Source organism: Gouania willdenowi, chromosome 10, assembly GCF_900634775.1.
Source record: "Gouania willdenowi chromosome 10, fGouWil2.1, whole genome shotgun sequence".
Lineage (NCBI taxonomy): Eukaryota > Metazoa > Chordata > Actinopteri > Blenniiformes > Gobiesocidae > Gouania > Gouania willdenowi.
The window spans coordinates 6,839,807-6,853,937 of record NC_041053.1 but is presented as its reverse complement, the minus strand read 5'-3'; the positions used below and the strand labels follow the sequence as shown (position 1 = coordinate 6,853,937).

The 14,131-nt window shown below is 35.3% G+C and overlaps 1 protein-coding gene across 2 annotated transcripts in view; it reads left to right on the top strand.

Annotated features, from left to right (window-relative positions):
• Positions 1–11,836, top strand: part of LOC114471098 (heterogeneous nuclear ribonucleoprotein U-like protein 2) — a 30,181-nt gene extending 18,345 nt beyond the window's left edge. The window contains exons 8-10 of one of the 2 annotated variants that reach the window (XR_003674943.1): positions 5,891–6,059; positions 10,060–10,347; positions 10,564–11,836. Coding sequence is in view for 1 of the 2 variants with exons in the window: in XM_028459680.1 (XP_028315481.1) it covers positions 5,891–6,059; positions 10,060–10,284; positions 10,564–10,640 (471 nt within the window). In the remaining variant the exon portion in view is untranslated. The remainder of the gene's footprint in view (positions 1–5,890; positions 6,060–10,059; positions 10,348–10,563) is intronic. The other variant, XM_028459680.1, reaches the window with a different exon arrangement.
• Positions 11,837–14,131: the final 2,295 nt, after the last annotated feature.

The following is a 14,131-nucleotide window of genomic DNA, read 5'->3' as shown; positions in this document are numbered from 1 at the left end:
TGTAAACTGAGATGCGTAAGAATTTGAAGATGCAAGATACTGTTTTATTTCTGATGTCAATTTATTTTATTTTATTTTAAACTGTTTTTAAGTTGTTATTTACATGATCAATATAAATCTAATCAAATTAAATCAAACATTCTATTTAATTTTAACTGTATATAATTTAATACACTGTATTGTCTTCATTGAGAAGGTATTTTTTGGCTCCAGGAGGACTTTAATCCAGGTGAGATGAGGTTAAATGTTTCCTTGTAGAGTAAAGGTTGCAGACCCCTGACCAGGGGAAGAGGGTTAGGAGACCCCACTATAAGAGCCTCTGAATTTAATTCCATGGGGTGAAGCAATGCAGATACTAAGTTAGTTATGCTACTGTTAAATTAATTCAAGACAGCATTTCTGCAAAATAAAACATGTAACCTGTTGTTTTGCTTTACTGTTATTTAAAACATTTTGTTATGTCTTTTAAAATTATATAAAAGAAATTATGTGCTGGTGCGATCAACTGAAAAAGTTGCACCTCTGGAAAAGTTAGTGTAGAGCCCTAGAGCCCTGCTTATGCGCATACAGTACATACTAGGGCTGGGTATTGATTAGAATTTCCCAAATCGATTTGATTCGATTCACAAGGGCCCGATTCGATTCATGATTTTTGATTCGATTTACTTTTGATTGATTTTTGATTCAGTTATGGATCACCCAGTATTAATTTGACTTGGATATGAAAGACATTCTCATTAAAACTAATGTTGCAAATAGTAGAAACTACAGCTTTATCTTGGTGCATTAGTAAAAATATGAATATTTACATTAATAATGACCTGAGCAGAACAAAATTGCAATGATTTAAATCAATACTCTGTAGTGTTGTAAAGGGGTTTATTTGCGGGTGCAAAGTAAAATAGTGTGTGTGATTTCCCTGGTTTAATTCTATGGGACGCGCACCTGATAAATGTTTTTTACTAATTTTTATATTTTTTTCATTTGATGTATTTTTTTGTAATGTATGTCTTTTGGAGTCATTATGTGTACTTTTGTATCTTTGTTGTGTTTTTGTGCATTTTTGTATAATTATAGTTTTTTGTTGCCATTGTAGTGTGATTCTGGAGTCATTTTGTGTGTTTTTGGAGCCTTTTTGTATATTTTTTTGCATTTCTGTTGTAGTTTTGTGTACTTTTTCTATAAATATTGTTTAGTGTTTTGTTTTATTTTATTCATTAAGTATTTTTTTTAAATTATAAATACTGTGTGTGTGTGGCTACCTCCATCTTCTCCCTCTGCGTCAGCTGCGCACATGCACATAATCCGTCACAGGTTGTTGAGAGATAAAAAAAAAAAAAGAGACCCAGAAGTACCACGAAAAATAAGTTGCAACTCTCTCTAGAAGTACATGCTTTTATATGTACTTAAGTAAAAAACTAAAATTCATTTTCATTAAATAGACGGACAATAATGAATTTGTTTATTTGCCTTTGAAGTGTTTCAGAGTGGAAAATAAAAGGACAGTAATGTTAAATAATTGAATCCCTGTTTTTATTACCTTTTCATTTGAACAAATAATGAATAAACAAAATATATAGTTATTAAACAACACTTGGATTTGCCTTTTGTTATTTGTTTTATACTTTATAAGATTACTTTCTAAGATTTAGATGTTTTGGATATGAAGTTTTATTTTGTAAAAACATGGATAATGAGTGGATGAACTTCTCAAGGATAACTTATGGAGAAATGTGCAGATTAATGAAAAAATGTCTATAGATAGCGGTTGTAATTTGTCAAAATATTAATACGGTGCTCAAGAGCATTCCCAGAACATAACCAGAACTATGCTGTTATATATCTCATCTGACTTAACATATGACCACTGACTGTTTATAAAGTCATGGTAAAGTAAGAAAACATTTTTTATTGCTACTTTGTATGTAATGACAAGAGATTTTATAAATCTTAAATTAAAATAAATGTATAAAAGGCCATTTCAATTCATGTCACTAGATGGCAGCACATGACGTCACATGAATATATAGTCTATTGTTCACATAGCCTACATTTATTACCACAGAGGAGTCTATTAATTATTATTTAAATAAAACACACAAAGCTGTTGTTTTTCAGAAGAAAACAACATTACTTTGATAATAGAGTTTGAAAGTAAAAGTTTGTAAAATATTCTTATTGCATAGCTGGGATTCGAACCAGCCTCAAGAAAAACAGCTTCACATGCCAGTGGTCTGCCCTGACCATTACACCTTGGCTGCTTGGTTGAATAAGTTAGATGATGTGTTATCATAGATATATAAATGACTTGTATATTTGTTGAGTTATAATAAAATAGAACTATAACTGCAGTTAAATATTATATTTAATGGACAGATAATTTGGTAAACGTCTTGTAATTGGCTAATCAAGCAGAATATTTGGCAAAAGCTTTACACTATATTTTGTAGTGTTGAGTGTCTGTGGATCAGTGATCATTCTGATCAGTGATCATTCTCTGCTTTTGGAAGGTGGAGTTTGTGGGATTTATTACCATAGTTTACCATAAGAAAAACAAGTTATTTACGTGCGTTCTCCAACGTTGCGCGTGTATTACGCGCACGTCTTTTGTGACAAAACGAGCGTGTTTTACATGAAGACGCAATTTTTGGCCCTTTCGGCATGCCATGAATTTCAAAATAAAAGCGTATCTTAAAGATGTGATGTTTATCGATGTTTTCATTCTGCATTGATGTAATTGGATTGTTAATTAATTAATAGATGTATCAATGTGGATCGATGTATTGTTACACCACTAGTAGCTGTAGTGTCTAAGTAACACAGAAACATAAACACACTTACATTCTCCTTCAGATGCTTTAGTGCGCACATGTGTTTAAATACAGCCGGTGAGAAAAATGTTTCGGCAAAAAACAAAAATCTTTTGTGGCTGGAATTTCGGTGCATCACTATATTTAATTAATTGATTTAAATGTATTGATTTGCTGTTGGTTTAATTTTTAGACTGTCAAATAAATGGAGGCCAAAATATATGAGGAGAAATTCTTAAAACAGACCTAACTCCACTTACGGCAAAGCCGACTTCGTATGTGCAAATGGGAGCATTTAAAAAAAAAGAGAAAAAATTAGGCCAAGATTCATGGCTCCGCCCTGCAAAAATCATGAAAGCTATCAAAAATCCCTCGCTTATGTTTGATGTCCCATTTCTCTAGATGATCTCCAGCAACTTTGAGCCCTGTCGGTGAAACGCCCGAGGAAAAATGTGCTAAAATAGGACATTTGTCTCATATTACATTGTCTTCACTCTGTGGGGGACGCCAACACGCCAATGTCCGTTTTTCCACATTAAGCTGGTTTAGGGCCAGGGTTTAACAACTGATTGTTATTTGACACAAATCGGAGTTCATATGTGCAAATGGGAGCATTTTCCAAAAAATTTATATTGTGTCATTTTTTACCAAAATTCACGGCTCCACCCTGGAAACACCGTAAAAGTTATCAAAAATCCATGGTTAGCTTTTGGTGTCCCACTTCTCTAGATGATCTCCAGCGTTTTTGAACCCCGTCAGTGATACGCCCTCAGACAAATGCGTTAAAATACAACGTGAGCGAAAATAGCAATTTTGCAATTTTCAATTCAAGATTCTGGACTTCCTGTGTATTTTTTGGCGTGGTCTGAATAATATTTTTTACTTGTCTTGTCAGGGTATACTTCTGTGTCAATTTTCATGATTCTACAATGAATTTAGTTTTTTGGCAATTCCTATCTCGTAATGCATTTTTGGCGTACTACGTCAAATTTTTGCATTTTTAAAATCAGAAATAGCCAGAAATCAGAGAGGCGTGCGATTGATTTTTGTTTGAATTTTTGAGACTCTACATAATGATTCAGTGAGTGAAAAGTAGGTGAGTTGGTTCTAACACCTGGAAAGAAAGAAAGAATAATAATTCAGCCCAACAACAATGTTTCCCCCTTTTTGAGTCCTATGAATTATACATTTTCGGAAAGCGCGGGGGCATGCCTACGACATGGCAAGGGTCCCTGGTCACTGATGGGCACGTGGCGTTCGCATAGGCTCTGCCGCTTCCCTTACCATGAGAGCAAGAGGCCCTTTGCCAGCTCGTGGTGCTCGGGCCTAACATTATGTTTACAGAAATAACATAAAACTAAAGTAAATGAGAATGTGCATAAAGGGATCTATTCTCCCATGTGCGTAAGTCCAAAAAGACACGCAGCGGCGCTGTTTTTGGCTGTGTGCTAATCTCCCCCTGTACTTAAGTCAGTCACTACCTGCCTTCATCCCCGTTATGCAATGTGGGCGTTCCCATTCAAATATGGCTTAACGCGCATTCTCCAGTGTGCGTAAGTCCTTTTCCTGTTAAGCGATTCTAACCCTGGAATAAATGCAGCGCCACAATAAGGTGAAACATTATATTGCACTAGAAATATGGACTTAGTTACATTTGAAGCCACACAGACTTGTGCGTTGCACAGCAGCAGCTGTGATCACTGCAATCTGCTGCACGATTAATTAAAATTGACAGACACAAACTTCTGTCCACGTTGGTCACAGTGATTCAACTATTTTCATGCTATGTCCAACGTAAAGTCATAGTTTGATCCACTTCAGAGTGAAACAAACTGTCATATGCAGATGAGGATGAACACAAACTGTTCTCACATATATTAATGAGGTTTAGCTCAGGTCGCTTTAAACAATTTATATTTAAAACTGCGTATTATGGAAGCCAATAGTTCTGTTTCACTGCAAACACCCCTCTGTAGTAAAGCAGGATGCTCTGCGGCCGCGATATTTCCTCATATCTAATTCGGTTTAGCTTTACGATAATGATGATGATGATGATGATGAAGGAGAGATATTTTACTGTGACTCAGTCACACTGCAATAATCTGATCAGTAATCTTATCAAGTCAACCTGTTATATTGTTTATCAGTGAAGGCGTTTCAAATTAAAAGTGAACTTTTTTCACGTATTTAAATGACATTTACAAGCGTTGGGAAAACTCCAGGTTCCGTGATTTCTAGACAGCCCAAAAAAAATGACATCACCACCTCCTTTCCTTCAGGACACCTTCATTCACACATACGCGCTTTTTGGCTCCTTAAGCGTGGTGGGCGTGTCAGCAGCCTATACCGGTGAAATATGTGTAGGAGAGAAGTGCGTAACTGCAGGCACGCAAAAAAGCGCTTAAGTCCAGACTAAACAATGCAAAAATGCAGGAAAATCAGTGCAATGTGGATACAATTTAAAGAAATGTTGATAACGGGACAAGGAACAGGTGATAACATTTTGGTGACGTTCTGGATTACCAAAAATGAGAAAATACCACTTGTGGAAATTACAATATGGGTGGATGTGAGATGTGCCTGAGCCTGCTCCTTTAAGCGCGGTGGCTTATGGGTAATGTAGTAGTGATAGGGAAGTGCATTGTGCGCATGTCCCGACCGGTACTCGTGCTGTACTCTTTATGTTTGTGACAAATCTTAAAAATACTAAATGTGGCACCATTTAAATGAAATAGTGCTTTTCTAGTTATTATTATTGTTATTATTACCATTGTTAATCATTTTCATTGTTATTATTATTATTAGCAGTGCTGTTTTCATTGAAATCATTATTGTTATTTTTCCTCAATTTTCTTTCTTTAGATGCCGCTCTTTGCCTTCTAATTGCCCTACGGGGATGATGAAAGTTTTTCTGATTCTGAGATCACTCTGGGTCGTATGTGGCCCTCAAACTAAGATGTGTTCGACACTTCTGGAATAATGGTTTCTGTAAGGCGTTTTGAGTGTCATGAGAAGCGCTACATAAATCCAAGCCAATATTTTCACTAAACTGAATTGTATTCAAATCTCCTTGTTTCCAGTGCAACGTCCTGTTCTCTGCACGCCACCACAAGCTTCAGCTGTTTGCTGGGTTCAGGCGGCGGGTGGTCGTCATCTTCCCTTCACTACATGAGTGGAAACGACGTCTGCTGCAGCACCAGAACAGTGATGGAGAGAACATCCCTGAGATTGCCCTGCTTAAACTACAAGGTCAAACTTAATAGCCTTTTTTGTAACCTTTTATTACCTGTAGAAATATACAGGTAATATTATTAAGACTCATTTTCAAGAGAGAACCGTTTTGGACGATACACAAATCATTTAAAATGTAACATTTAAAAGTTAGACACATTAAGTGCCATAAAAATTCATTCAAGTGCTTAGCAGGGAATGAACAATTTACATCAGAACTTCATTTATCTAAAAAATTCAGTGGTTTCTTGGTTTTTGTCAGTTTTCTTTATTAAGGGTCATCATTCATCTTGTTATTTTACCTCTAAATCCTGGTGCACGTAATGCACTCGTGTCAAACTCGAGGCCTGGGGGCCAAATCTGGCCCTTTATAGCATCTAATTCGGCCCACAGCAGCAAGCAAAAACGTCAGAAACCATGAATCATTGTGTAAATGACCAACTAATTCATTTGTAGAAATCTCTAAATTATTTTTTTTTAAATCAATGAAACTCCACAATATTAGCAGGGCTCACATTTCCCCCACACTTCACATGATGGAAGTCATTTGTATTTTCAAATTATTGTAAATACTCTCAATTCTGACAAAATCCTACAATTTTCCTCAAATTATTCCCCAAAAGTTGGTCACAAAATCAAGGAAATTTAAGTAAAGATCCTGCAGGGATGTGTCACTTATTGCTCAGATATTGTCAATAGAGCTGTCACTTTAACGCATTAATTGCGATTGATCAGTTACAGGAAAAAAATAACGCACTAAAAATATTAATTGCGTTAATCGCTGCTTTTTTTTTGCACCCCAAAAAGCACGGAACCTTTCTCATTGAACGCGTATACGGTATACCCATAATCATAGGTGTAAAATGCGGGCGGGATAGAGGGGTTACAACCCCCCTGATATTCAGACCTGACTAATTTAACCCCCCCACAATATTTTTGTGCAGACATAAATTCCAAAACAGTTGATGTGTGATGTATTTTACAACCTCTTAATGACAAAATAAGTAACACATTTATATGACACACTCCTTTCCAGCTGCACACTTGGTAGCTTCCATCCCCACATACGAAGCGTTCGCCCACCCCTCCTCCTTTCATCCTCATTAATCGTCATACCTGCCTGTCAAGTCTCCAGTTTTGGCCAGGAAACTCCCGTATTTTACCCCTCTTTCCAGCCATCATACCGTACTAGTATTTTCCCAAAAATATCCCATATTTTAATGTAGTAATAATTAAAATAAAAAGAAAACATCCCTCTGCATGTCTAAACTGAATGCTGTCACTCGCTAGATTAGATTAGTTAGATTAGGGAACAAACCTGGAAACAACAAGAGATGATGAATGAAGACGTTCCTGTGAAAAAAAAAAACAAAGAACTGGTGTAAAAACCTTGTAAAATATGACAGTTTATCTTCCTAAAGAGCAGCAGGATGGGACACAGTTACACGTTCTGTTAGATTAATAACTGAGATTTTAACGTCTACCACAGAGGAAGGAACGACGTATGTCACTATGAAAAATCAGCCAATCACAAGCTCCACAAATATACGCTGCTTTATAAAGTGTTACAGAATGTAAAGTCTGTAACAAATGTGTCTAATAAGTCATTAGTGAATACCAGAGAACCACATGAGTCAGCATGAAAAATTCTAAGAAAATATTTATGAAAATAAAATGTTAATGTCTAACTTAAAGACAACGCAATGTGAAATTAAATATGCAATGTGTTGACTCGTTTATGAACTGTTAAATAAACACATGTGCTTCATATACACATTTAAGATATATTGAGTTTTCTATTTTGGGGATATAGAAAATTACAATATTGCAGATATTGGTATATATATATATATATATATATATATATATATATATATATATATATATATATATATATATATATATATATATATATATATATATATAAATACAGTACATACACACACACACTCTACTGGTCAAAAGTTTTAGAACAGTTATTTACTGCATTTCAAGTCGTGCAAGTCCAATGAATAGCTTGAAATGATGCAAAGGTTAAAAAAAAAGGTTTGGTTTCCCAAAACTGAAAAATAATGTACATTTCAGAATTATACAAATAGGCCTTTTTCAGAGAACACAAGGTGGGTTAAAAATTTAAAGCTGTTCTGCAGAAATGAAGGTTGAATCAGCCTTATAAACTGGTGCTACTCTATTCCTACAGGTGTTCCAACTTTATTAAATGAATGCCACGAGTGTGTTCAGCTGTTATATCTGCCAAAGGTGGCGACTTTGATGAGTCAAAAGTTTAGAATACATTTTTGTCTTTAGATTTATTTTTCAACTTAAACTGCTTATTTCTTCTATGCTTTCATTTCAGTGTGCAATGACACAATAAACTGAATATTTTTCAGTATAAAACTAGAAAAAGTGTGGTGTTCTAAAACTTTTGACTGGTAGTGTATATTGTATATATCAATATTTGCGATATTGTAGTTTTTGACCCCCAGAGGGGATTAATTCTCCACCCCCCAATATTCAAACAAACGTTATGCCCTTGCCTATAATACTGAGGCACCGGCTACAACAGTAGAACCTGAGGAGAAGTCTTTGTGGGCATTCATTTAGTTAAAAAAAACACCGGATGGAAAATTAAAGCCCAGTTTTGTGCAAATTGTCCAAGAAAGAGTTTGTGGATCACCAGAGATCGTCTAGCCTCCAGCGGAGCTTTTCCACCTCAATGCTAACTATGTAGCAGCTAGCATGGACAGCGGCTCTTTGGACACTACACTAGACCAAGCAGACAGAGTGGCCCATACAATCCATACTGGACAAGATGACAGGGTTCAGAGCCAGAATGAATAAATCCATGAGAAACAAATGAACAAAGTCAGTGGATAGATGATTGTAATGGACAGTCTCTGTGGTAGAGGAGGTATGCGGGGCTGCTACTACTACTACTAGAAGTGATTGCTTGATGTTATTACAGTACTTTATTTTGTTTAATTTATAGCACTGTGATGGATGGGTCTGTTTTATTTATTTTATATTTTCTGAAGGAGAGAAAAAGCAAAAAGTTTGGTGTTCATAAATTGTATTGTTCAGAAAGTGGTTCTTACTGTTTATGATGTGCTGAGTTATATAGCACGACATATGGATCTGATGTTTTATTTCATTTCTATTTTTCATTATTTGTAGATTGACTAAAGCACACATCAATAATTCCCCTGATGGTCTAAACTAAAGGTCTCAGCAGCTGTTGGGTGACGGTCTAGGCTCAATACAGAGGAATGGAAATGGTTCAAGTCAGTTAAAGACAAACAATAGATGACTTTATTAAGCCACTTTGTTATACATAAATATTTCAATCTGCCACAGTAATATACCTCAAGTTGAGGGTGTTTTCTCAGCCTTTTTTGGGTGAGATTAAAAAAGAGATTCATTAATCACAGAGCCTGATTAATTAATCGCACAATATTTTTAATATATTGACTGCACTTATTGTCAGTGCCGTACACACTTTAAATACTATTGTACTTGGAAGTGCAAACTAGGGAAGGAGGATGATAAAATTGCTTGTTTTATTTCTATGTTCTGTGGCCCATTTGAGATTCAAACCGGTTCATATTTGGTCCCTGAACTAAAATGAGTTGAACTCTCAATTTTTCCAAAATTCTGAAATTTTCTTCAAATTGTTGCTCAAAATTTCCCCAAATGACGTAAAAATGGGTCACAAAAATCAAATAACATGAAAGTGAAGATTCTGCAGGGACTGATATCTGTCACTTAATGCTTTGATATTATCAGTGCTGTACATATTTTATCATTTATTAATTCATGGAAGTGCAAACTACAGCACAATAATAAATACAGTACTAATTTATTGCCTAAAATCTGTGGCCCACTTGAGATTAACTGCTCTGTATTTAGCCCTTGAACTAAAATGAGTTTGACGCCCCTGACATAATTTTTCCATCCTCAAATCGATATCCTGTAGCCAGTACTGGAAACTCTGACTGTCTTCTGTTGTTGCTTCCTGCAGTGAGCTGTAGTCTTCCTGAGCTGCAGGCCGAGCTGCTGGAGGAGCTGTTGTATGTGGAGCTGCAGCAGGAGGAGGCCCACGTTCTCCTGGAGGAGCTGAAGGAGAAGGCTCGCAGACTGCTGCCTCCAGTCTTCAAACAGGAGAAGAAACCTCGAGTCTATGGGAAAAGACCTCACCCTCGTGGTCCTCCACCCACATGGAGGAACCAGTGGCCCGGGTCTCAAGGTCAGTGATGGCAGACGATGTTCACTGGCAGGACACACCTTCCCATTGAATTTCAATGAGAAGGTGAATTCATTTAACCTGGAGATGTTACTTTTTTATTCTTTCATAATGCTGCTCCTATGATGTAAATGTACCCATGTTTTATTATTCTTTTATGATGTTGCAGCTGTTGTATTAATTTCTCCACTGCTCTATACAGCACTTTGTGATTTTATCTGCAAAAAGCACTTTATAAATAAATTAACTTTTTTGACAATTATGTTGATTTTTCTTCTACAGGATGGAAAAACCAAAGAATCAACACAGAATGGTGGAGACATCAGCCCAGTTTAAAATATTGTTCACCTATCTTTTAATCTAGTGTCTGAGGAACATCTATCAGCTAATACAGGCTAGAAACCTCACATTCATAACGCTAAGGCTCACGTAGATCACCACATTTTAAACTCCTAAATTCATTTCATATTGCCTTTAAAATGCACGTACAGTCTCTTAGCTGCTTTGAGCAGGCCTTGACTAACCTTTACACCAGTGGTTTTCAACCTTGGGGTCATGACCCCATGTGAGGTCTCTCAAAATGTCTAGCAATTTGTATATAAAAAAAAAACGTTTCTTTTTTTTTAATCTTTTTTCAAATTAACACATCAAACAATGAATATCAAACAATTGTATTCTATACTTAAACTCCCAAATATAAATCTAGTTCAGATAAAATGCAGTATAAACATATCTGAGGTGTCACTAATCCTGGCTACTCTATATTTGTAACACATTATTACAAACCTGATCCTTAAACGATTTATTTAAAGTAAATTACAATACGATAATTAAGAATATGGGCAGCAATTTTTAACAATGGTTCTCTCTCCAACTGTGCGAATGAATGTCTTGCCCCGCCTTCTTTATTTATTTCACGTTACCAGTGGAAATTTCTAAACAAACCTTTGACCACCTTCAAAAATTGATATCAGGACATATATATGGCAAAAGAAAATTCTCAGAATCAGACTTAAAACCCATCAATTAGTCAAATCAGATAGTGGTCTTAACCTTCCAAACCTCACATTATATCTTTTGGCAGCCCAGATGAGGCCTCTGTTGGTTTGGATCAGAAATGACACGTTTACTCGTTGGTTGGACATAGAAAATAGTTTGTGTGCAGATTCTCTACAAAATTTGCCTTTTTTAGATGTGAAATTACCTGCTAAACATACTGCTCACTGCTGCATAAAAATGCATCACTATTAACTGGTTCAAACCACACCCACCATCGTACAATGTTTGGATTCAGAAGGTTTGGGATTTTTGTCAAATGGAGCCAATAACATTTCTTGAGGATTCAAAAAGGAATATTTGCAAAACGTTGGAACCCTGTGCAACATACAGTATATCTGCTGACTGTTGTTTGCTTTTATTATATTCATATACTTAGAAAACACATGTGAAATGTGTGTACATTAATGCTTTCTGTGTTTGTGTTTAAAAAAATTAAAAAATAAAGTTGTAGTTAGTGTTGTGTTCAAGACCGCACTATCCGAGACCAAGACTTGCCCGAGACCAGCATGCACCGAGACCAAGACAACACCAAGACTTTCGGGAGCCGAGACCGAGTCAAGACCAAGACCGAGACAAACCGAGACCATTTTTTTCAATTTAAAAAAATATATAAATAAATAAAATTATGACAAGATTCAACAGTTAAATAACATTCTCTCTTTAATTTTAGTTTATTTTAAATACATTTGATGGACAAAAAAGGTGCCTGCAAAAAATTTACTAAAATATTAAAACTACTACTGCTACTGATAAATTCACAATTATTCTACATATTTGAAAACAAGATTTTTATGTCAGCTGAATGTACAGCAAGTGTTTAAAAGCATTTCTGCCAAGAAATAATGATTCTTGATTCTGATTCTTTGAGTTGTGCAGGTCAACAGGTCACAGAGTTCACAAGATAATTTTTTAGTTTGAAAAAGCCTTTACACAGGCCATTTTTTATTAATTCACTTAGTTGATATAGTTTAATTTGGTTGCTGTAATATAACTAGGATATTCAATTAACAAAGGTTTCCAACTGTAACTGTAAAAGTGAAACTTTCTGAAATAAATCTACAAACAAGTTGTCATCAGTCTAAAAAACATAGAGCTACAGGTAGATGTGAAACTAAATAAAACAAACTCAAACCCTGGAACAGTCATGTGACAAATCAATCAATAGTTCTTGTTGAGAATTATTATTATTATTCTGGATACAGTGGAAACAGAAACTATAAAAAATAATTATATTGTGAACCTGTTTATATTGTGGGGAACATATTATATACATAAATGTAATTGGAGTCTAAATACACACAAAAAACACCACTTTAAAAAGAAAATAGACTAATATAAGACCTCTTTACAGTTATTTAAGTCATTCTGGGCTAGTGCAACTGGTGACGACATAAACCAAGATGGCGGCGGCCCGGACTACAGCCGACATTATGTAATAAAGCCTTAAAAGACATGGATATAATGAAAAGAGTGGATGGACAGATGCATAAACATGCAGACTTTCACATGGACACACACAGACTTATTAAACACACACAGACTTATTAAACACACACAGACTTATTAAACACACACGGACTTATTAAACACACACAGACTTATTAAACACACACAGACTTATTAAACACACACAGACCTCAGTAAACACGGTAAACGGAACAGGCTTCACCGCTCGGCTGGCACTAGGACCCAGAAGCAGAGTAAGTGCGTCCCCTATCCAGCATTCATAGGCTGTAATATCATCAGTTTATCATTTTACCAGTTGTTAGAGCTACTGTCTTTACCAGGGAGATAATATTTATTACTGGTGATTGTTTTCTGGAGTTTTACTGAGATTTTTACCGGTGATTAGTTCATATCTCCCTTGCGCTCCACGGTCCAAACTGACACCGTAGCCACACGTATGAGTGTGTCACTCAGTCACATTAAGGAAGGTTGTGGTCATTATACGGGGTGGATTAAATAATGAATAAAGGATTATTTTATCCAGTTCTTCTCCGTGTTATCACATTATAAAAAAGTTTAAAAATAGCAGGAATTAGTGCTGGTCTAGAACGGTCTTGACGGAAAATCCCGAGTCCAAGACAAGACCGAATCAAAATGCTTCAGAGTCCGAGACGAGACCAAGACCTTTAAAATTTGGTCTCGAGACCAAGACCGGTCTTGACCACCACAACACTAATATATATATATATATACAGTATATATATACATATACCTATATTATTATTATTATTATTATTTGTATTTTTTTTTTTTTTTTTTAATAGTGCATGAACTTTACATCACACATTTTTTTAAACATCAACATCATAACTTTAATTGTCTGAGTTATTCTATGGAGGACCAAACCTGCCAAAATTGTAAATACTTAAATAAATGTATAAATAAATATTGGAATAAATATATACAATAATGAATAAATAAATGGGTGAATAAGTGAATAAAACGAAAAAAACTGTTAAATAAATAGAACATAAATAATTAAATGTCTTAAATTTATTTATACTATTATTTATTTATACTTTTTTCAGGTTTGATCCTCCATATTATTAAGTCTTTTCACTCCAGTTTGTCAAGACCCGAGAATTTCAAACCTCAAGCTCCGCCTCCTTTTTCTTCTTCTACTGTTTCTCTGTGAGGTTGATTTAACCTGAGGTTGCACTACTGCCCTCTACTGGAGGAGAAAAGAACTAAAGCCTTCGCCTATGTGTATTTGGTTAGATTATTGAATTAGAACGAGAATAAACGGAAAATAAGCACAGATAGATGTCACTACATTACACCTACT